The 24,728-nt window shown below is 35.1% G+C and overlaps 2 protein-coding genes across 3 annotated transcripts; both read right to left on the reverse strand.

Moving 5' to 3' along the window:
- Positions 1 to 3,296: 3,296 nt before the first annotated feature.
- On the reverse strand, positions 3,297 to 16,152 carry LOC114277225 (retrovirus-related Pol polyprotein from transposon RE1). Its single transcript, XM_082924123.1, has 7 exons — positions 15,882 to 16,152; positions 14,101 to 14,313; positions 12,735 to 12,877; positions 10,916 to 11,189; positions 9,806 to 10,017; positions 3,982 to 8,252; positions 3,297 to 3,441 (listed from the first exon to the last, which is right to left on the reverse strand). The coding sequence occupies exons 1-7, from the start codon at positions 16,150 to 16,152 to the stop codon at positions 3,297 to 3,299; spliced, it is 5,529 nt and encodes a 1,842-aa protein (XP_082780249.1).
- A 1,597-nt stretch (positions 16,153 to 17,749) lies between these two features.
- AO (L-aspartate oxidase) lies at positions 17,750 to 23,651 on the reverse strand. 2 transcript variants are annotated; one of them, XM_028219141.2, is made up of 9 exons: positions 23,349 to 23,651; positions 23,156 to 23,232; positions 22,307 to 22,445; positions 21,397 to 21,751; positions 20,648 to 20,890; positions 20,349 to 20,405; positions 20,121 to 20,201; positions 19,311 to 19,372; positions 17,750 to 19,087 (listed from the first exon to the last, which is right to left on the reverse strand). In XM_028219141.2, the coding sequence occupies exons 3-9, from the start codon at positions 22,435 to 22,437 to the stop codon at positions 18,076 to 18,078; spliced, it is 1,941 nt and encodes a 646-aa protein (XP_028074942.2). In that variant the 5' UTR covers positions 22,438 to 22,445; positions 23,156 to 23,232; positions 23,349 to 23,651; the 3' UTR covers positions 17,750 to 18,075. The 2 variants fall into 2 exon arrangements, with proteins under 2 accessions (XP_028074942.2, XP_082723727.1); XM_082867601.1 differs by lacking the exon at positions 23,349 to 23,651 and having other exon boundaries at positions 23,156 to 23,346.
- Between the last annotated feature and the right edge of the window lie 1,077 nt (positions 23,652 to 24,728).

A 24,728-nucleotide genomic window follows, 5' to 3' on the forward strand; every position in this document is an offset into this window, starting at 1 on the left:
TTCTCAAGCCAAGAAGCAACCAAGGGTTGGTCTTCAAGGGTAAACATCAATTCCCTCCTTTTGAGCTTAATTTTGTAACATTTTTCTAGCTATTTTGCTTGCTGTTTTGAGCTCCGACCAAAACTGAGAGTACCCCTTATTTGAGCTCTATTTCATGTTTCATTAAGGGAATTTTGTCATTTGATGTCCCCATCTTGCACTTCCTTCTTTATCTCTCCTTTAGGCCCTAATCTTGCATGTTATTTTTGGCCTATGTGTAATCTGTTTTGGGGCATGTCATAAACTGTAAGTGAGCTTATTTTGAGCCCTTCTTCAACATTGAAGAAGGGCTCATCACTGTTTAGATACCCCATGTGCTACTTGCTTCGAAATCCATGTTTTTGCCTCATTTTGCATGTTTTTTTTAGCCTATTTTTCTTCTGTTTTTGGACCTTGGTCCGAACTGAAAGTGGCCATATTTTGACCCCCTTGTCATGTTTCATTAAGGGTCTTTGGCTGTTTGATGAATGCTTTGTATACTTTGTGTTTTGACCTCTTTTGGACCCTACCTTGCATGGCATTTTGAGCATACTTGTATATTGTTTTGGGGGTTTCCATAAACTGTAAGTAGTCATATTTTTGGTCCCTATTCAGTTTTGCAGAAGAGTCTTTTTCTGTTTGGGCTTTGCATCTACCACTTGCTTCATTACCTCCCTTGCGGAGCCATTTTTGTATGATAATTTAGTCCCACTTGTGCTTACTGTTTGGCCATGATTTGAACTGTAAAAATGCTTATTTTGGAGCTGCCTTGCTTCTGTCTTTTCATTCCATGTACCAATTATGCATGCTTTGTATAGCTGTAAGCCATTTCATGTACCTAGTTTTGCATTTCGGGAGAAATTCCATGCATCGGGTGTCATTTTGCCTTGTTTCGAGGCTGTTTTGCCCCTCATTTTGCTACTGATTTTTGCATGTTTGCATATCATATTCCATGTCTTTGCCATGTCTCATTAGAGTGGCATTTCGGTGCTTGAGGGTCGGTCCTCGGTTTGCGTGCACGCGTGCACGCATTTCAAGTTGTCTTGTTTTCATCTGATGGCTTCCTATGTGAGTGTGGCTGAGGCTCTCTCATGTTGGTGTAAGCCCATTATTGCATTGCGTATGCCATTTCATCCATAGCATTGTGCATGCTCGGTTGTATATTACCTCGTGCAGCGTGTATGCCATTCCATAACATTGTGTATGTTAGGATTGTATGTTAGTTGCATGTCATGCATGTCATGCATATTGCATCGTGTTCAAGATAGGAGTTAGCCTGGGCACGGGAAACGAGGTACGTTTCGTACTCCGAGTGACGGAACGTGTCTCAATTCCCAGTCACCGACACTCCGGATTACCCATGATGGAGTTAGGTTCTTGTTTTGTTTTCATGCGCATTCATTTCATATTGAGTTGTGCAATTCGACTCCTCGGCCATCATGCATCAATATGAGTGATTGGTGGCACGAGGATCAAGACATGCTTACATTTGTGAAAATACATTGCCATGCCCCTTTCCTGCTCTCTGTTGCAGCAAATCAAGAATCAGCGGTCTTCCGAGGCTTGGCACGCATTTCAAGAACAGGTGCAAACAGAGGCTAATTGGGGCATCGTCATGGATTTCCGAGCAAAAGCAACCCGGGCATGCATCATTCATCATCCGGAATGGAATCAAGGCAGTCCTTGGCTTGCATGCCAGTTTATTTATTTTCTTAGTTAATTTGTTAATTAATTAGGAATTTGTACATATTTGGACTGTAATATTTATTTGGACTGTACTATTCTTTTATTCGGGACTGTATATTTATTCGGACCCTCTGCGCGAGGGCAATGTTGTAATAAGTGCGCGTGAGTGTGATGTATGTCTTCCAACCCCACGTCTTTCTTCCCTTTTATTTACCTGCTTATGATGGTTAGATTAGGGCATATTTCAATTAGCATACAATATGATAGCATGTTTGCATTCATTCATCTGTTTTGCATGCACCGGGCTCGGCGCATCATACTAACTGCATTTATATTTCAATTCCAAGTTGAATACATGTTAGCTGTAGCATTCCATATGCCATGTTTAGAATAGCCGAGCCTGCTATAGTTTGCATTTTTGCATGTGTTGCATTAGGCATTTCTGTATACTTAGGATCATGCATGATTTCTAATGTAGTTTCTGTTTTGGCTTGGAGTACTCGGTGAGTTTTTATGCTTTAGCATCCTTGCATGCGTGCGAGTGACTGCCATGAATAGCATGCTTACCATGAGGCTATATGCTTATGTGATATAACTGTCTGAATGCCTGTGGGTGAAGGTTGGGTTATTTGGATTGGAACAATTCATCAAATGTTTGCTTTAAGCCCACTAGATAGTGGCAAAACCATTGTTTTCTAAGCCCACCCGAGGGTGGCAAATTCACGTCTTAGCCTACCTGCGGGTAGCACCATCAAACCATTTTCAAACAAACAAACAAACATGAAATGTTTTGTTCCAATTCAGGCGACTCAGTCTATACTTGTATGTTGTGCGCATCACATAGTAACCTAGGCTAATAACCGGAATAAGAACACACAATGTTTTCAAAACTTGATATCATGGTTAGTAGAGGCCGATCTTTGATCGGGCGAGCGGGGGTGCTCACGAAGTGACCTTCCCCAATCGTACCCAAGTTCCCGAGCCGAGGCAACTTTGGTGATGACGGGCACGTGGCCTTAGGCAACGAGTCAGGGTTTCCTAAATTTCCCAAAATAAAATATTTAGGTGGCGACTCTGTATCTGGCAAAGCAGTCCATGTTTGGCACTTCTTTCAAAAATCTATTTTTCTCAAAACGATTTGCCGAATTTGGACTCTTTGGTTCAGATTTAGAACCGTGGCAATTTGAGAGTCCTGAGCTATAGTGACCCCAATATGAACAGAATGGGAGCACGTTCCTCCCGGGGCGTTCGGGGACGTCTACAAAAGGTTGTGGAAGTTCAAAATGAATGAAAACCAACTTTAACCAATATGTTTTAATTTCTATTTCTGCCCCTCATAGAAATAGAAATTATACAACTAGTATCTACACATTAGGTCCATAACACATATACCTTTAAGCCTATTAACTAAATTGAATCACTTAAATTGTAGGTTTCTTATAAATGATAACACCACATTTAATTATGTGGTCCCATTGAGACATTGTAGTAATGATTGTTTGATATGTTAAAAAAATTAAAATTTAGAAAAATATGAACTTTTTAATTTTTCCGTTACTTTTTTATTTATATGTATATATATATATATATTTTTAAGTATATCGAAAAACCAACAAAACAACACCTAAGCCCTTTCCCAAGGCGGTGGTCAGATAGTCAAATGAGGTGGTGGTGATGAAGTACGGGAGGCAACGATAATGATTGTAATTTGTGGTGACAAGGTAATGGTTACGGTGGCTGTTGTGTCATTGAAGATGAATTATTAATAAGTTATAATAATCGAACTTAATTTTTATGGAAAATAATAGTTTAAAATGAAAATAATTGTAGTAAGTATTCATCTTAAAATTTCAGTGATGAAAGCAAAGAACAAGCCACAAGTTAAGATCTAAATTGGATGAAAGGAATTTAGATCCTCGGCTGCCCTCTTTTGCGGCTATTCCTACGGCGTCCCAAAACGACATCGTTTTGAGGTAAAATTTCAATTAAAAAAAAAAAAAAGAGCAAGAGCAAATCAGAAAAGGAGAAGAAGGGAGAAGAAGAAAGGCAACGGCAGATCCAGACTCTTTCTTTGGGTCACCCTTGCAAATCACTAGCCTTTCACAGCCTTCTACGACTGCCTAGATCCTCTCTCTTTCTTTCTCTCTCATTGTATTAAAGTTGCAGAATTTTTTAGTTCTTTTCTTCAAGCTCAAAGGCAACTGGTTGGCGAAGATCATAGCTTTAATAAAGCTATGTATATATATATGGATTAGCATTGTGATATGAAGATCTGACAGTAGCATGCCAAGCCAGCTTAATTCAGCAGCAGTTTGAGCAAGGGCTCTATACTCAGCCTCAGTGGAAGATCTTGACACGGTAGGTTGCTTCTTAGCGGACCAAGAAATCAAATTAGGACCTAAAAACACACAATAACCAGTGGTTGAGCGGCGGTCAAGGGAACAGCCTGCCCAATCTGAGTCAGAAAAGGCATGTAAGGTAAGAGGACCAGGAGTAAAATGGAGACCTTGATGAAGAGTGCCTTTCAGATATCGGAGAATTCTTTTTACCAAAGCAAAATGACTGGTAAGAGGGGATTGAAGAAATTGACATGCATGATTAACAGCAAAAGTGAGGTCAGGACGCGTAATAGTAAGATATTGTAATGCACCAACAAGACTACGATAGAGAGAAGGCTGAGAAAAGGGTAAATCATCAACTGAATCAGTACAAGTTTTGAGAGGCAAAGGGGAAGGAGAAGATTTGCAGTTTGTCATACCAGCTTTAACCAAAATGTCAGTAGCATACTTTCTTTGAGATAAAAAATATCCTGAGGAAGAAGTAGTAACTGAGATTCCTAAAAAATAATTGATCAGCCCCAATTCTTTCATAGAAAAGGTAGAATGCATCTGAGTAATGAGAGTGGAAATATAGGAAGAATCACTTCCTGTAAGTAAAATGTCATCAACATAGATTAAAAGAATAGTGATAGAGTGAGAAGTCTTTTTAACAAATAGAGAGGAATCACAATGACTAGCCTTAAAACCTTGAGTAAGAAGAAAAGAGGAAAAAGTAGAGAACCAGGCCCTAGGTGCTTGCTTGAGGCCATACAAGGCTTTATTGAGTTTGCAAACTAGGGAAGGTTTGTTTGGATCAACAAAACCAATAGGTTGATGCATATACACTTCCTCCTCTAAAATACCATGAAGAAAGGCATTGGAAATGTCCAGCTGTTTAATAGACCATTGAAAATGAAGAGCCAAACAGAGGAGAATTCTGATAGTAGGTTGTTTGGCAACGGGACTAAATGTTTCAAAGTAATCAATACCCTCAGTTTGAAGAAACCCTTTTGCAACCAATCGGGCTTTATGCCGAGCAATAGTCCCATCAGAATTTTTCTTAAGGCGAAATACCCATTTACAACCAATAGCCTTTTTGTTGGGAGGAAGATGGACCAAAGTCCAAGTACCTTGTTTGATCAAGGCAGTGTATTCCTCCTTCATGGCAGTAGTCCATGCACTGGATTGAGAGGCCTCCTGATAGGATTGAGGCTCAGTATACCCAGAAGAGGTGAGAAAACACTGGTGCAAAGATTTAGACCTAGTGATCATGGGATGAATGTTAGGAGGAGAATTGGAGTGGATAGAATGAGAGGAAGGAATAGGAGGTAAAAGAACAGATAAGGAAGAGATGGGAATTTGGGGCTGAGAAGTAGGCTTAGAGATAGAAGAAGAAGGAAACAAATCAGCAGATTGAGACAGAGTAGCAGCAGACTTAGACAAACCAGTATCAGCAGACTGAAGCAAACCAGTAGTTGGAGCAGAAACAGCAGGCAGACTGCCAAGAGGAGCAGCAGTGGCTGGAACAGAATCAAAGTGACCAAAAACAATTGGACTTGGTGAATGTGGTGAGATCTGAGACTGTGGTAAATTTGGTGACTGTGGGGATTGAGTTGAAGCAGGACTTGGTGTTTGTGATTGTGCTGAAGTGTGGGACTGTGACTGAGCTGAAACAGGAAAATCTGCAGATGGAGCAGACCAGAAAAATGAGGTCAGCTGGGGCAAAGATGGAGAAGCAGGCTTAACTGATGGAGAAGAAGCAAAAGGAAAGACATCTTCATCAAAAACAACATGTCTGGAAACATGAATTTGTCCAGTAGTAGGATCAAGACACCTATAGCCCTTGGTAGATGGAATGTAACCAAGAAACACACAAGGCACAGACCTAGGTTGAAGTTTATTGGAAACATAAGGTTTAAGCCATGGATAACATCTGCAACCAAAAGTTCTGAGCAATGTATAATCAGGAGCATGGTGGTACAACATTTCAAAAGGAGTAAGAAAATTGATCTTAGCTGTAGGAAGTCTATTAATGAGATAAACAGATGTGGCAAGGGCATCAAACCAATAAGCAAGAGACAAGGCAGAGTGATGCATAAGAGCAATAGTAGTCTCTATGAGATGTCTATGTTTCCTCTCTGCTACTCCATTTTGAGCAGGTGTGTGAGGACAACTTAACTGATGTTGAATACCATGATGCTTTAAGAAATCATGAAACTTGGTGCTAAGATATTCACCACCATTGTCACTTCTTAACACTTGTAATTGAGTAGAGAATTGTGTTTCAACAAATGCTTTAAATTCCACAAACTTATGAAAAACTTCACTTTTATAATGGAGAGGGAACAACCATGTAAACTTGCTATAGTCATCAATGAACAACACATAATACTTGTAGGAAGAAACAGAGGAAGTAAATGGTCCCCATACATCAGAGTGAATAAGAGCTAATGGCTTATTAACTGTAGAATTGGACAAGCTAAAAGGAAGTCTATGACTTTTGGAAACACAACAATGAGAGCACATTTTATTATCAATACCAGATGTAACATTTACAGATAAAGAAGGTAACAAATGATGTGTAATAATGTGCTGAAGTTTCCTTGAAGAAGGATGGCCTAATCTAAAATGCCAATGAGAAGAGTTAACAGTGGACTGGAAACAAGCTGGTGATACAGATGCAGAAGATGGAGCAGCACTAGGGAGATGATAAAGACCATGGGAATGAAGACCTTTATATAGCACCTTCTTGGTACTCTTGTCCTGTATAATGAACATATCTTTGTCAAAAGTAATAGTGCAATGATTATCATAAATAAGCTGATGAACAGAAATTAAGTTGGAAGATATAAAAGGTACATGAAGCATGTTTGAGAGATGGAAAGGAAAAGAATGAGTGGGGAGAAGACCTTGACCAGTGTGATGAATAGGTAAGGCAGTTCCATCACCAACAGTAACCTGATCATGTCCATGATATGGTTGATAGGAAGATAGATTGTTCAAGTCATTTGTGATATGACTAGTAGCTGCAGAATCAAGAAACCAGTTGGTAGAAGCACTGTCAGCAGGAGAACTAGTAGCAACCTGATTTGTATTGGTAATATAGGCTTGATGAGTTTGAGGCCTTGAAGAGTGGAAAGAAGATGTGTCCAATCTGTACCAACACTCTAATGCTGAGTGATTCAATTTTCCACAGATCTGACAAATCACTTGAGAAGAATGAGAATGAGGATGAGAAGTAGCAGAGTGTGCAGTAGAACCAGTAGAACTTGAATGATAGAACTGAGGTCCTGTGTGACCTTGGCCTGTATGACCTGAAGTAGAAGATCTGCCTTTTCCTCGAAATATAGCATTGCTAGAACTAGAATTTCCTTTGAAGAATCTGCTACCAGGTCTTCCTCCTCCTCGACCTCTGTAAGAACCACCTCTAAAGCCACCTCTAGAAGAAGTGCTGGAAACATGATAAGCAAAAGGTAGTTCTGAAGCAAGAGCTTGCTTAGATGCAGCTTCAACATGAATGGATTCAGAATTTAATAGGGAACAGAGCTCTCCAATGGATATAGTTTCAACTCTAGTTCTGATTGCTGTTTTGAATGCATTATATTCATCAGGCAATCCATTAAGAATTAGGAGAACCAGATCCTCATCATCAACAGGTGATGCAGCTAAAGCCAATTGGTCAACAATAGACTTGATCTGCGTCAGGTAAGTATCCATTGTGTGGCCTTTTTTTACAATTTGACTAAGTTTATTCTTCAACTGGTGAATATGTGATCGTGACAAAGAGGTGAACCGTTTGAGAAGAACACTCCATACTTCATGGCTTGTGGAACAATGTAACACAGATGTGAAGATAGATGGTGAGAGAGTTGCAGTTAAGCAACTGAGAATATGAGAGTCTATCAAAATCCAATTTGTATAATCTGGATTCTGAACCTCATGATTGTGTGCATCAACAATAGTGGATGATGGACATTCCTGTGTACCATCAACAAAACTGAGAAGCTGAGTAGCTTTCAGAATATTGTGAACTTGATTCTTCCAGATAATAAAATTTGTGGCATCAAGTTTGACAGTGACAAAGGCATTCAGATTTGTAATGAGTAGTGCAAGATTTGGAGGTATAGAAGATGAAGAAGAAGATACAGCAGGGGAGGACAGATTCAGAGATGGCAGGGAAGATGCCATTGATGAATCCTCAAGCACTAATGCTCGCAAGAGATAATGGCTCTGATACCAAAACAGATAGTAGATATTTTGCAGAGAGTAACAATATTTGTTTTTTTATTATTCAGAAAGAATGAAATACAATTTACAGAAGTGAGGATATTTATAACCTACACAAACTAACTCTGGTTCAAGCTAACTAATGCATAACAAACCAAGTAACTCTAGTTTATGCTGTAACTACCTGACTACTCTGTTAACTATCTAACTGATCTGTAACTGTCTAACAAGATCTGTAACCATCTAACTGAAGCAATGATGTAGCTGTGATGTAGCTGTAGTCACAACTGTTGCAGGTGCTGATGAGGAGCTGGAGCAGCTTGATCAGGACTAGAAGCTTCTTGATCATGACTAGACTCTTTAACAGGTTCGAGGAATTATCATTGCGCAGAAACGTAAAGGTTGGAGGACTTTGATTTTCACAAAAAAAAACTAAATCTTTTGTGATGATTTTGATGGGTGTTAGTGTGAGATCTTGGAGGTTCTTGGGTTAGAGTTTTAGTTTAGTTTTGAAGAGGTGGTTTTTTATTTAATCAATTTCCTTTGAATTGGGATGATTGAGAAGCTGACAAACAAATTAATTGATAAAAAAAATTGGGGGTTCTTCGAGATTTATTGGCTGATTTAGGAAAATCTCATGTAGGTTTAAATAAGAGGACAGAAATGGCCTCATCGTTTCTTGGAGTGGGAAGAAGAGAATGCTAGAGAGGTGGGTTTCAGAGTTTGAGAGGTTTTGGAGAAGATGAGAGAGAGGGAAGAGACTCTGATTTGCTCCTATTCTATTTTTTTTTAATTAAAACGTTATCCCAAAACGATGTCGTTTTGGGGCGCTGCAGGAGAGGGCGGCTGAGGATCCGGACTCGGATGAAAGTAGCAAATTAAAATATGAAAATTTTATAAATAAATAATTTTTTTATAGGATTTTGTTATTAATAGACACAAATGTACGAGTTCCACATGATAATATATATAATAAAATTCATACGAGTTCCACATGATTTTTCATTTATGTATAGAATTTATTATAATAAATTAAGATTTTAGTGACAAAATTTAGGAACAAAGTCACTTTTTAGTGGCGAAATATTTTTGTTGTCAAAAATGTTATTATTGTATTTTTAGCAACAAAATTGGACATTTAACAATGAAAAAATTAAAAAAAAAAAACTTTTTGGAAACAAATTATTTTGTTTCTAAAAATGCATTTATTAGAGACATTTTCATTGTCGCTAATTTTTTTTTTTTTTTTTTTTACTTTTCAAGATAACTTTTTAGTGACTATTTTCACGATGACAAGAATTTGTCCCAAACTTTTTTTGCAACAAAATTTTCATTTTTAAGACAAAAAAATTTAGTCCCTAAACTCTTATTTATTTACTCATTAAAATATTAAATGATAATACATATAAAAGTTACAAGTGATGACAAATTTCGGAGTATATTATGGAGATACCAAAGACATGTACATGCCTTTAATCAAAGATCGTCAATACCTCTTCTTTGAGTATTGATGGATACATATACATATAGTTTTTTCAGTATTGCTTATAACAAGCCTTTGCAACAGGTACTGGTGGATCAGAGAAGGAGCCATTGACAACAAACTTTGCAACAATCTGATTGGCAGCCTGGGAGTAGTGTAGACCATCCCAACTAATGTACTTTTGTGGATCATTGCATGCATTGACCAAGAGATTTCCATTAAAATCTACAGCACCGCATGTGTGAAACTCATTGCCACAACAGAACTTGAATGGATTAGTGAAACCTGCCAATCACATCCCAAAAGCAATTAGATATACTTTCATGCATGTAACAATTTACAACTCACAAATACTACACCTCATTATGAGGTTAAAAGTTCAAGTGTGACACATACAACATTCTAAGCATACATTAGAGAAAAGGGGAAAAAAAATTATATGCAGCTTTAATAAGTCGCCCCAAATTGGGAAAACATTTCAAATGTTTGAAAGGCGCTGATTGTTGGTGGTCAAAACCCTTGTTAATACCAATTAGATTTTGGAGAGATGGAGAAAATGGACTTAGTGGAGAGTGCAAAGATGCCAAAAAGTTGGTATGATATGAGGTGGGTTCAAGATGCCCAAGAATGGTTGCTTAGAAGATTGTTAGGGTATAGGACCAACAATTCAGCCTCATGCAGCGACGTGCACGGGGTTTGAAGGGTTCAAGAGACATGACCAATTGATTGCAAGACATCAAAACCAAAACTAAAACCCTTCTTATTTTAATGTAGACACAAGTATTAGACTGATCAGTTAGAATGTGAGACCAAACAATCCAAACCCTTATGTGGTAAGGCTTGGAAAGCTAAAGAGATACTGATCAATTAACCATATGAGATCTTAAAACAAAATCCAAAACCCTAGCTAAACACTAATTAATTTCAAGAGAGATGATGAATGTGGGGTAATGGAGTGTGCAAAGATGCCTAAAATTGGTATAAAAGCCCAACTACGTTTCTGAGGAGATTGTTAGGGTATTAGACTAAACAATTATGCGATGAATTGCAGAGAGGTTTCAAGAGTTCAAAAGACACTGACCTGCCAATTGTAAGGCCTTACAACCAAAATTAAAAACCCATCATATTTTTAGTGAGATGGTGGAAATAATTTGAAAACCTAAAATTAAAGTTGTGAGTTTACCATAATTCTTTGCATTGACTATAAGCCTGTGTTTAGCTGAATATATGTCAACGTATGTTATTACTGCATTTGGGTACTGAGCCCTTAGCTTATAAACCGTATCTTTCAGTTGTTTATTGAACTCCTGAATCGACTTGCTGGATTTTATATCACACCCATTTTGATCTAGCACACATCCTGGCTCATTCTTGCATGTGTTATGACCGGAGGGTGTGCAGCTAGCCGGGCCAATATTATGTATCCACAAGTACTTTGCTCCTCCCCTAAGTAGCCTCTGAAAATAACATGAACCATGAAACACGTGTTAATTTCAAGGAAAGGGTGCACAAACAAAAAATTTATACATAATTTTATATCGGAATAATATGGTAATGATAATCCTAAAAGAGCGATGATATATTGACAAAAATATTTGTATAGAGAACCCATACATAATGGGTTTTAAGCCTATCAGTTTAGAATAAAGGGGATGCCTATAATTACACAAACAACACTGCCAAAATTCTGATGGAATAACATCTTAAAAATACAAGTGACATTGATGGACCTTTTAAAATTCTGAGGGTTTTTTTTTATTATTATTATTATTGGCAAAATAAATTTTATTGATTACTTCAATGTAAGAACATGGATACAATCAATAAAGAAGGGAGGTGCAAAAAGTATCATAGGACTCGAACTAATCCAGAGTAGGTTGACACCCGAAAGAGAGTTCAATCATATGCTAGCACACCATCAAATGAGAATCAAGTTGCCACATCATTCTTGATCAATTTTTTTTTTTTTTTTTGAATAATTGGCCAAGGGAAAAGTTGTACTGATTAAAATGTAGTAAAAGGTCTACAACCAAAAAATAAAAAATACAGAAAAAGCCTAAGGATGAATGCATCAATTGCTTATGGAAAATCTAATTAGGTTGGCACATAGTTTATCAATTTTTTTGATTTGTACAAAATTTTTGATCAAAATTTTGTATAAATTTTTCGTTTGTATAAGCACTATTCTAGTTTCAATCCTTACAGAACAATGTTACATACTCAAAAAAAAAAAAAAAGGTTTAAAATTTGAAATATGAAATATGTGGATGATCAGATTTTATTTTGAGGGTGATACGTCATACCAAGTTTAAATCTTCGGCATGCAATCGAATTCTTGACATTTTTTTAGATTTAATTTTTTGTTGTGAAAATTAAAATTGTTTTGATAATTATAATTACATGGTTTTATCATATTTATTTTGAAATGAATAGATGAAAAATATGATTTTAAGAATACCGTCCATTTCTCTAAAAACAAATATAATAAAAATAAAAATAAAAATTTGATGACTGGATTTACGCACACCTCAACTAATCTTGAGACCCACACAAAACACTCCCTCCTCGTGGATCGAAAAAATCCAGAGTAGAGTCACACGGGCATAGCCCCAAAGAGCAAATTGCTCCTAATGGTAGTTGAACCTAAGACTTAAAGAGAGCACACCCCTAGGTTCTAAGTTGCAACCATTAAACCAACCCGTTGGGGTTAAATATAATCAAATTATATATGTGACTACATTTATTATATCAATCTAATTTTTAACAAATAATTTGCAGACAAGGACATAAATTTTGAATTGATTGAAACATTGAAATGGTTCAGAGCCTAGTGGGTTGAATTAGACAGATCTAATTTTTCTACAAATAGAAGAGAAGCTTACATTTTTCTTCTTGAACATTTCACATCCTCAAATGAGAGAGACTACTATACACAATTCTCAAATGATCAAACATCAAATGGTAACACAAACTCAACTTAGAAGTTAGAAATATGTTTTTACCTGTACGGAATTGGAGAACTGGTTCATGTTCTTAGAGATGGAAAGATTGTCAAGCTTGTCATTTGACCCAATGTCAATGGTGTATAAAGCCTCTGGAAAGACTTTGGGCTCTGGGAGGTTGTTTTGAATTGGTGGGTTATTTCCTGAATGCCACAAACAACCATCATTGTTAGCATTATATAATACTCTTTTTCTTTTTTTTTTATCGGCGAAAATTAATGATTAGTTGCTAGATTAACATCTTAAAGAGTTAAAACTTATACTCATACACCTTACAAAAAAATCTTACTCTCCCATTTCACCCCCTAAGAGTAAAACTCAAGATCTTCCCTGATGAAAAACTTGGTGACTAAAGAGTTAGCCAATTAGGGTAGAACCCCTTGATTTAGCATTATATAATACTTATACTAAAAGTCTGGATAAATATTTACGTGTGTAACAGTTTAGATCAATCATAATAATTATCAAATTTAAAACAATTAGAATTAAAAGAAATAACTTCAGTAGGAAAGATCATGACAAAACCTTACGATAGTATCGATGTAGAGATCAATACCAATTCCATGAACTACACAAATTACTCTATACGTTCTATACTCAACCCTTTTTACATGAATCAATTTAGTCCTCCAAATTTTAAAGTGGTTGATTTGAGTTAAATTAATTCAATTTCAAATCATCATCTAAATAATTAACATAATAATGATGATACAATTCATTTTTATTCTCTAAAGTATGCAGTATGTGTGTCACACTGGCTCCAAATTTTTAATTATGTCAATTTTATTCTGAAATACTATAAGGCTACGTTTTGTCCTTTTTCATTTGTGTTTTAGGGTTGGAATTAATATAATTAGAAATATTAGAAATCAAAATGACACCAAACTAAGGACAATACTGATGAGAATATAACTGTTTACTGTTAGAGTTAGTGTGTAATCTCTCTTAGTTAGGTCAAGTTTGGGATGTTCTAAAAAAGCCAAAAAGTCAAAAAGTTACTCAAAAAGTTAAAAAGTTAACACTATTCACCAAAAGTCAACAATTACGGCTGCACAACTTCCAATTCAAATTTTTCCCTACAAATCAATTTTTATAATTTTTTATTACACATTTTTCAATAAAAAGTCAAAAAGTTAACCCAAACATCCATATTTTCAACCTCAATTTTTTAGTCCAAAAAGACAAAAAGTGCACTTATTTAGTCTTCCCAAACTTGGCCTTAGTTTGACTCAAGTTGGGTTAACAGTTGTAACAAACGTCTATATAAAGTGTAATAGCTTAGTGATGAATGACAAGTTGAATTGAATCAAAATATTCTTGATGGTATCGAAGTATATGAAAATTAGGTGGAAAGAAAGAAACAGACTGTGATTGCGAAGTTGCTCATGTTGGGCAATGGCGTGGGACTTTAATTGAAAGAACTGAGAGACTTGGACATCTAGGTGGAATGGGACGGTGGATCCATAAACGACGTCTGGATTGATCATCGTTGATCCTGTTGCAAAATTAGCACCATGCGTAAAATTTGACCCTATTGTGTCCTCTGGTGAATTCAAGTATGGCAGTCCCAAATCCTCAGCTGCAACAAATAAAATAAAATAAAATAAAATAAATGATTGGACGCAACAATCCTAACAATTGTGATTTAACTTTGAAAACGTAAAATTAAAGTTGTAAGTTTACCATAATTCTTTGCATTGACTATAAGTCTGTGTTTAACTGAATATATGTCAACATATGTTATTACTGCATCTGGGTACTGAGCCCTTAGCTTGTAAACCCTATCCTTTGTAAACCCTATCACTAGTTATTAGTAGCTACTTTGAGAAGATGATCAGTCACACTAGAAAGGAGACGAGATTAGAGTTGACAATTTTAATCCAAACCCATAAATCTATGCAATTATATTAATTTAAAACATATATTAATCGGCCCAGATCAATAAATGAGTTTGAATGGACTGCTCATTGTTAACCCAATTATAATTGGATTTACATAGATTAGATATGGGTACATATTTAAATCCGTCTAAATGGGCACCTTTCTACCATCAATTCTAAAATTTTATAAATAATTTTTGTTAATAAAAAATGAAAATAAAAATTTAGAAAAAAATTAAAAATTAAAAAAATATTTTAAAAAATAATATATATATATGTTTTAGAAAAAAAAAATATTTTTAAAAAATAATAATAATAAAATAATTTTTAAAATATATATATATATTTACAAAAAAAAATGAAATAAATGAGTTGGTTGGGTTTATTTGTCCAACTTGTATCTAATTCAACCCAACTCATTTAAGCTCATTTATTAAATAGGCGGGTTTGGATTGATAGCTCTAAATTTGGAGCTCTAACAATGGCTCTAATGATGTGGCATGGAATAAAAATAATAAAAACAAAAAAAAAAAAGACATGTATATCAAATCATTCATAAGTGAGACTCACTGTTACATAAGTAGAACTCTCATTAGAACTTTACTTTTAGTGTTCTTAAATATTTTTCTTATTTTAAATGTATAATTCATTTTGATCCGTCCATACCTGCCACCTCTAAAATAAACATTGGCTAACTTTGTGCCAACAATCATAATAATATAAAGGATGAAAGCGTTATCCAAAATGATTAAAAATTATTTAGAAAATTAGTAAGACAAAAAAATAAAAATAAAATAATTACAAGCAATTATATGTGTTTCGATACGGAGTCTTGTATTTTGAAATAAACTATCACAATAAAATACATAGTTCTTCCCCAAAAAAAAAAAAAAAAAAATTATGTAATTTTTTTGTTATTTGTTGAGACAATCCAGAAGTAAATTGTACATTTCGAGGCGTTTTTAAAGATAATCTCTGTAAAATGTAATTTGCTTCCACGAAATCCTTTCTCGTCTACAAAAACTATTCTAAGGGAGAAAGAGGGACTATACAAAAAAATGTTTAGACTGCAAGTATTTTTGTAAATACAAAATTATCTTTTCAAAAAGAGTAATGACATACATACAGAATATATGGATAAAACAATCAGGAAGATGAATTTTAGCTACAAAAATGACATTATTCTTGTGCTGTTGTTTATATGAATAGAAATTTTCTTTTCAGAAAAACACAACCCATAAAACACACGCCAACACTTGTACTTTACCTATGAAATCTATGATGAGACGGCCGTCGCAAGCCCTTCCAGGCAAGCCGGGAAAACTCATGCCGCGTGGTGCACCAAGAGAATCAAAGGCGGCCGATGTAGTTCCAGTGTCCGAATGAGAGTCTCCGAAATTGAATATTGCAGGAAACTTGCAGTCCCTTGATCCATCACGCTTACTATTACTACTGTTAGCAACGACGCCGTTTTCACCAACCACCAATGTGAAAAACAACAACCACCCAAGTGCCCAAATTGATGACCTAGACTCCATGGTTAAGGTTGCCTTGTGAGCAACCTTTTCTCTCTCTCAGTTCAAATAGAATAGAAGTCCTGTTTCACCGCCCAGTTTCGGATTGCAAGGTCAAGGCATATATATAGAGACAGAGAATCACACACATTCATGCATGCATGGAATGAGAATTTTAAGGTGGTAGATCCACAAATTGGGATTTGTTTGTGGTTACTTGGGATGCCACATGTCATAAAAATGGACCCAAAATGTGGGAATTTAAAGAAGTTTTCTTTGGCTGGCTGCTTAGATCATCACATGTTGAAATTGTGTGAATTAGTGTGTTGTAACTTGAATGAAACTTAATTTTGTTTGTTAAAGTCAGTTAGTTTATTTGTTTGTTTTGGCAAAAGATAAGAACTTCATTCAAATATAAAAGAAAGCATTCAACAGAGTTTCATAATATATACTAATATTCACCAAAAGAAAAAAGAAAAAAAGAAAAAAGCAGCAGCCATTGAACTTCATGAAAATGAGTTGGATTATTTACAATGGAGGAATTTAATTGGGAGGAAGTGAGTGATCTCATAAAAATGAGTTGGATTTTCTCTAAGCTATGATGCTCTTCTTTCTCAACCTATTTTGTGTTTGTACTATGTTTTTTTTTTTTTTTTTTTTCCCTTTTTTTAAAAAAAATTTAATTTTGTGAAAAATCTATTTGCTTAACATTAGGATCAGGGCCTTCGTGAAGGACACTCTTGTCATGCTTTAAAAATATGAGAAATTACACTGATCTCACTTGAGATTTTGAAAAAATACATGTAGCTTCACAATTTTAGTATAATTACACCAACATCCCAACAAATTAAGGTATTAGAAACAAAATTACAATAATGGACAAAATATTTTTATTGCTAAAAGTGTCATTATTTTATTTTTAGCAACGAAATTTGAACATTAGTGATAACTTATGGGATCAAATTATTTTTTTCTTAAAAATACATTTATAAGCAATGTTTTTAAAATTGTCGCTAGAAACTTACCTTTTAACTTTTCGGATCGACTTTTTAACAACTATCCTCGTGATGATGGAAATTGGTACTCCAATATTTTTTACAACAAAATTTTCACTTTTATGAATAAAAAAATTTAGTCCCTAAAACTCGTATATGTTTTAGAGCGACCTTCCTTTTAGTAAGGCTATAACTAAAGTAAATAATGTGAAAACACATATATAAACAAGAAAAAATATATATTTCAGTGTAAAAGATATGACAATATTATTTTTCATTAGTCGAGATGCATATAAGCCGGTCCGGACATCTAGTCATCAAAACATTATTTTTTCATTCATACGACTAACAAATTACTAATGAAAATAGAATTAGTGTACTAAAAAAACACTCTCTCATCCTCTGAGCTGTTCTATTACATCACCATTTTTTTTTTTTTTTTTTTTTGGGGGCTGCCGTGGGAGAGGGGGGGGGGGGGGGGGGGGTGGCTTTGTTAAATTTTTAGAGATGGCCACTGAGAGCAGACTGTAATGCTAGTCAGTTGCATCCTCTTTTCTAATGCCAAGTCAATTACCAGTTAAAAACAACACGTATATACAACATAATTTAGCCTCTGCAAACGGATATGCATAACAATGAATACATTGATTGATATGCACTTCAACAAGTTTAATGGTTACACAATTAAATTGGAACACAGAAAATAAGATTTCAATCAGAAAAGTAACTGTACAAAACACTTTTTTTTTTCTTTATTTGTTGCAATGAATCAAAAAAAATCAAAATCAATATCAAAACAAAAATACTTTTTTTTCCATATTTGTTGCAATGAATCAAGGAGGAAAAAAAAAAAAATCAAAATCAAAACAGAGAAAAGGGAAAACCTAGTGAGCTCCCTTCAAAGGCTCTAATCTGAGACTGCTGCAACAATGAAGTTCAATGTTTCGCATTTCTATCTCATGTGTTGATTCTGAAGTTGTCGTGAACTCCAAGTGTTATTCACGAGTGCACAAGGGAAGATAACTGTTGGCAACCTCTTGCTTTCCACAACATTGGGGAAATCGATAGTGTAATGTAGTCCTCGGCTTTCATGCCTAGCAAGGGCACTGCTAACTACAAGCTTTGCGCAACAAAACAAGTTCCTCATTTCACAAGCCTCAAGCCCTACCATTGTTGGTTCCCAACCTTGCTGAAACAAATATGCTTCCCATTTCAACTCCAACTCCCCAATCCTCTGCTCTGCAGTTTCTAATCTTGTCGTTGATCGAACAATTCCAACATACTCCCACATGATCGATTGCAATTCCTTCCTCACCTCCCTCGTTCTCCTCACAATTTTTCCCAACATGTCGCTACCAAGTGACAAGGGCACAACTGGTCGATCCCACCAATCTGAAGCAGTATGGTCAATTTTAGAACTCTTTGTGTGATCTATCGAAGGCTGCACTGCTCTTCGAGCAAAAACTAGTGCCTCAAGCAATGAGTTGCTAGCAAGTCGGTTAGCTCCGTGCAATCCTGTGCAAGCAACCTCACCAGCCACATATAGACCACGCACATTTGTCTCCCCTTGGAGCCCTGCACGAACTCCTCCACACATGTAATGAGCAGCAGGGACTACTGGAATTGGTTGGTGAGTTATGTCTAGGCCATAGCGGAGGCACTCAGCAGCTATGTTGGGGAAGTGGGTGAGAATTTTTTCCCGGGGTTTGTGGCTTATGTCAAGTAACACGTACTTCTCGTTGCGCTTTTTGAGTTGATCATCAATGCTTCTGGCTACCACATCCCTAGGAGCAAGCTCTGCCCTCTCATCGTACATGGGCATGAACCTTTCCATGTCTAAATTGTAGAGGATACCTCCATCGCCTCTGACAGCTTCAGTGATCAAGAAAGCATTTTCTCGGATCTTGCTTGGTGTGATGGGAAGGCCTTCATCAGCTAAGGCAGTTGGGTGGAACTGAACAAATCTGGCAACAAAATAATGCAACAAACCAGAGTTACTAATACAAAAACATGACAATATGATTTCATTTCACGGCATATCCACACTTCGGAATCATTACACATTTCAGAAGAGTAGTCCAACTGGCATAATATAATTTTTATTTTTTTAAATGGAATGAATTTGACATGGGAATGATGAGGAATGAACTAATTTATTTTTTGGGCAATGCATTTATCATTACTTACTCCATGTTGGAAATTACAGCTTGAGCTCGATGGGCCATCGCCATTCCATCACCGGTGGCTACCTATAAGTACATATCAAGAAAGAATCAAACAGTGAGGCATTTTACAAAACCGACAAGTTTATTATTTTCATTCTTTAACCAGACAACACACAATTTGAAGTAGAACTGATTATAGGCAATTAAAGCTTGTATTAGGAAAGGAAAGAAGCATGGAAAAAGAAAGCTCCAAATTCATTTCACCTTTAAAATTTGTGAAACAAGCAAGACCATCTCCATTACTCAGTTGTGTAACTTTAATTTCATGATGCCAGTCAAAAACAAGTTCAATTGATGTTAAGAAAATTTCAATGAAAGTGAGAATCTCAAATGGTCAAACTCAGTTGTCAAATATAGGATGGTTGCTAGGCCTTAATTATATTGAACCATGTAATGTAAACACCTTTCAAGCAACCCACGAGAGGGATGTTTGACATAGCTAGCATCGGAATTCTACATTTTGCTGTTTGAACGATGAGAACAAACTTCAACTTTGAGTGACAAGCTTCATTTCTCAGAAATATCCCAAAATATAGAAGGCAACGACAATCAAAAAATAAAAAACAACGCCCAATAAGTACACATTAATGTGTGTTTGGGAGGGGAAAGATTCAGTACACACCTAACCTTTGGCATAATACGTAAAGTGGTGGTTCTAAGACTTGAACCCATAACCTCAAGGTTATGAGGCCAAGTCTTAACCATTAAACCAATGGTCACCCCTGCAGAAGGCAACGACAATCAATTAAAAAAATTGAAAACAAAAAATTACCGGAGGATTTGTAGTAGTCGGATAGATATGTCCAGCCCCACCAGATGCAAGCAAGGTCACCTTAGAAATGAACCGTATGACCTACGAGTTGAGAAAAAGCAAAATTATAGTAGAACAAGGTAAGATCAAGATATGAAATTTCCTGAAAAGATAAATTATCACCTAAAAATATGTTTTTAAGAATGAATGATGAAAAGAAACTATATAGCCAAGAGCCACTGTACTCACCTCTTGTGTTTCAGTATTTAAAGCGTCAACGCCATGGCAAACTGTGTCAGAACCATTCTGTAAGCCCAGCAACACATATTTATGTTAGTAAAAACCTGTGGAGCATTTCCTCTTGAAGGTCTAACTAAAACCATCAAACAAAACACTAATAAAGCTTTCACAGATAACACTCATCTTCACATGGTGATACAGCATCTTAAAATGTGCATTCACTCATGCCAACCCAGAATGGGAACAGATACAATTCAGGGTGAGACTAATATTTGAGCAAATAAGAGGAAGCATATTATAACGCAAACCTGAGAAGTCAGCAAATCTATTGCATAGTGGTGTTCAAACATGAAAATATTAGGGTCGTTGACAACTGCTTGCAATAGTGCCCTCTCAATCTCCCTCCCTGTCATATCAGCAGCGTGAACAATCCTGTGATGCGAGTGGCCTCCTTCCCTTGCTAAATGCAAGTTTCCATCCTCACCATGATCAAATGACGCACCCATAGCAATCAATTCTCGAATTCTATCAGGTCCTTCAGTACACACGACCTGGATAATGTAACTAAATCTGAGATTAAGCTCAACAGTAAAGCCTGGGAGGCCTCAAATAATCTATTTGGCATTGCTTAGACATAGTAAGAACATGTACATTAGCATAAGCTTGCAAATTCCAATTCAATGAGAATGCATAAGATATACAACTGTTAAGTACCCACATGTTAATATTACAGGAGTAGATGTAACTCAAATAACTATTCTCAAAAAAAGTGTGCATCATGACAGTTAAATTTGTTAGAAAAGTTCACAAAATTGTCAAAACAACCATTTTCTTGATATTTCATATGCCAATGAACATAAACTACCCCTAGTAGCTTGTCATCATAATCACATAAGGATAGTATGTGAATCGATCATCGTAGATTTTCCATTTTTTAACCCAATTCTTAAGACCTGATGTGTTCTTATATCGCCCGTAGACGTGGATAACACTTTTCATACAAGACATAAGAGGAACTGAAGAATGACTTTGGGAAAAATCAGTGTTTGAAGCTTACTCTAACAGTCTCCTCATCACATAGATAAGCCCCTGCCACAATTGTATCCCGCATGTGATTCTCCACTGAATCTGAAGGGCACAACACAGCACTTACACCACCCTGGGCATAGTTTGTGTTGCTTTCATGAGGCTCAGCCTTGGTTATCACCGCAACAGTTCCATGTTTTGCAACTTCAAGAGCATAGCGAAGGCCAGCAACTCCACTACCAATCACAGCAAAATCAAAATACTTTGTAGAACCATCTCTCAAGCACGATGTAGTGACTGTTCTGAGGGGTTTTGAATTCTCTTCGATTGGAGAGCGGGAGAGGTTACGTCTCTGGACTTGCAAGAACTTGGACACTCCACATGACCTGAATGTATAAAACACGTCTCTGAACTTAGAAGTATGTATAAATGCTGAAAATTTGGAAACTCTGCTTTTTTCGTGATACGGAAATTAATCTAGAAAAGGACTGCAAATTCTGCCATGAGGTATAATGATATAAAGTGCATTTTTGATAAGCTATACAATAGGACTTTAGTATGTGCACAAAATAAAATGTATGAGCAATGTCTGGCCCACTTAATTCCTGTGGGGTAACATGCCACTGAGTGCCGGTGTTTTTGCAAAACCAAAGAATGATTCTTGATGTGATCTAAGATTATGGAAAATTCTTAACTTTTGTATAATTCCTATCAAAAAATCTATATATAAAAAGACAATTTATTTGGTGCAAACATCACAACAATAATGTTTCCCGGTTGAAATCAATTAGGACTTAAAACAAAACAAATTTTGGGCCAAAAGGACACGTTATCTCAGAATTGAAGACAGAACATTATTGCAGTAAACACATTAGAAACTAATGTAAAAACTAAATCATTAGACAAGATAAACACTATAACCATGCTCCTTATCACCTTACCTTGAGAGGTCCTTCTGTATGGATCGCTGAAAGGCAAAAGCAGAGACACAATAAGTTTGTCTGCGACCTTGTCCCCCGCAGATCTTTTTGAAATGTAATTTGCCGCTTCCAGTAGCTATACTAGTAGCCATTGGAATTTCTGGCAAGATTAGAACAGTTCATGAGTAAATACAAGTTGTAAAGTTCATTTTCAATTTATTTTATTTTTTTGTGTGTGGGCACTAGAAGAGTACTTCAACAAAATAACAAAAGACATGTCATTTTCAGTTTTTCTAACTGCCAGTAACCATATATACCACAAAAGCTTCCTGATTGAAAATTTTCCACCCTTTGCTTGGTTGGTGAGAAAAGTGAGGAAAAAAAATTTAAGAAATGGGAAATGGGTTCATATGAATCTTATGTTGACTATCATTCTGGCTTCCAGGGATGGAACTGAATTATAAAGTTTTATTAGGCTCATGTTTATGGATATATTTCTCAGTAAAAAGAGAAAGAAAAAAAAAATTACAGTAGTTAAATCAATTTTTCTTTCTTTCTTTCTAACCCTTTTCCAAGCAAACAGTTGGATCTTCAAGTAAAATTAAAAATATAAAAAATAAACCTCCGAAATTTCTACGATCAAATCAAGGGATATAAAATATATATATATTTTTTTTAATAATAAAAACTCCCTATGTTCCAATCAAAAGAGGGGAGAAAAATTACACACAAAAAAAAAAAAAAAAAAAAACCCACAAACTAAAAACTAAAACATTGAATGGAGAAATGCAAATCAAGATTCAGGAAGTTTCATAGAGACATTAAATCAAACAGAAACAATAAATCTCTACAGAAATGAACAAATCTTACAGTTACAAGATCTTTTTCTTGTCCGAAACCGTGGTTGTACGATTGTTGTTGTTGTTCAGAGGATCTGAAGCAAAAAACTAAGAAAAGCACGGAGAGATTCGATGAATATGATCGAAATTGTAGCTTAAAGAATTAATTGATATGCATGTATATATATACATATATGTATACATTGTTATAGAAGAAGACATACAGAGAGAGAGGAGAGAAGAGAGAGAGGCGATGAAGGAGGAAGGAGCAGCCTATATTTCCGAGGGGCCACAGCTGACTTTAGCTTAGAAGAAGCATCGTTGAAGTTCGCGCCATACCCTCCTTCATGCTTCTAATCCTATTGAGCGCCGTTGGTTTTTCTGTTTCTTTGCATTTTAATTTTATAATAAATCCAAATAAAATCACTCTACAAAAGTTCAAAATATAATGGTGGATTTTGTAAAATAAAATGTTACATGTAATTTTATTTTTTTATTTTTACATGTATTTATTCATGAAAAAATATTAGAGATTCACATATTTATACTCATAAATTCACCTCTTATGTGATGAGGGAAGTGAGCCCACCATTATTAAAGATAATTAATCAAAAATTAAAACATATATTATAACGTCATTATGCTTTTTTTTTTTTTTGAAAATATCGAACATTTTCTTTAGCCTCCGTTTGGGAAGTGGGTTGGCTTTTTGACTTTTTTGACTATTTTAACCTGGGCTAAAAAGTTTGGTTTGAGAAGGATTTTTTGGCTTTTTGGCTTTTTTGACTTTTTTTGTGAGAGAAGAATATAATGATTATGGGTTAGATGTGATATTTTATTTTTTGTGACTAAAATAGCCTATTTTATCTTTGCTCTTGCCAAACGGAGCCTTGGTGATGTGAGCTCCGTTAATTTGTTAGTAGATGGTATGCTCTTTCCTACCTCATTTCGCACTTTTAGATACAAAGTGAATAGGTCACACGTACTTGTTTGGTTATCTCTATTTTATTTTATTTTAAAATTGATTTTTTTTTTCCATTTTTTTTATTTTTAGTGAATTTTTTAAAAACTCTGTACCTAATTTTTTTTTCTTTTTCAGAAACACTTATCTAATATACTTTAAAAAAAATACAATATTTGTGAAAAAAATTTAAAAATTCACCAAATACAAAAAAAAATTAAAATTAAAAAATATCAAAATTAATTACATTTTTATATTTTATTGTACACAGTGAATTTTATATAAATTTTATACATTTTAAGTATATCGAGATTAAGTGAATCTAAAAAATAAAAAAAATAATAATAATTAAAATATTTTTAAAAAATTGATAAAAATACAAAAATACGAATTCAAAAACTCAAAAAATTATTTTTTAAAATTTGAAACCAAACATGTTATTTTGTATCTCGTTTTCTCACTTTTAGACATAAGCAAATAGGTTTTACCTATATTTATTGACGTGAGCCCCATTATTTTGTATATTTGAGTGAGAACATAAAATAAGAAATATAATTATGAATAACATCACTCTTTTGTAAATGAGTTTAAAATCATATTTAAGTCAGAATAATTAAAAATAATTTTATTTTTATAAAATAAT

This window comes from Camellia sinensis, chromosome 4 (assembly GCF_055761805.1).
Source record: "Camellia sinensis isolate YWXY chromosome 4, ASM5576180v1, whole genome shotgun sequence".
Classification (NCBI taxonomy): domain Eukaryota; kingdom Viridiplantae; phylum Streptophyta; class Magnoliopsida; order Ericales; family Theaceae; genus Camellia; species Camellia sinensis.

Excerpts from the sequence above, each read along its gene's own strand:
- AO (XM_028219141.2), bottom strand. The coding sequence starts at position 22,437 with ATGGCTACTAGTATAGCTACTGGAAGCGGCAAATTACATTTCAAAAAG. Across the intron at positions 20,202-20,348 it reads TAAATACTGAAACACAAGAG|GTCATACGGTTCATTTCTAA; the intron begins GTGAGTACAGTG and ends CTCAACTCGTAG. Across the intron at positions 19,088-19,310 it reads GCTGTAATTTCCAACATGGA|ATTTGTTCAGTTCCACCCAA; the intron begins GTAAGTAATGAT and ends TTTTGTTGCCAG.
- LOC114277225 (XM_082924123.1), bottom strand. The coding sequence starts at position 16,152 with ATGGAGTCTAGGTCATCAATTTGGGCACTTGGGTGGTTGTTGTTTTTC. Across the intron at positions 11,190-12,734 it reads AGTTCTCCAATTCCGTACAG|AGGCTACTTAGGGGAGGAGC; the intron begins GTAAAAACATAT and ends TGTTATTTTCAG. Across the intron at positions 10,018-10,915 it reads AGTCAATGCAAAGAATTATG|GTTTCACTAATCCATTCAAG; the intron begins GTAAACTCACAA and ends TGTGATTGGCAG.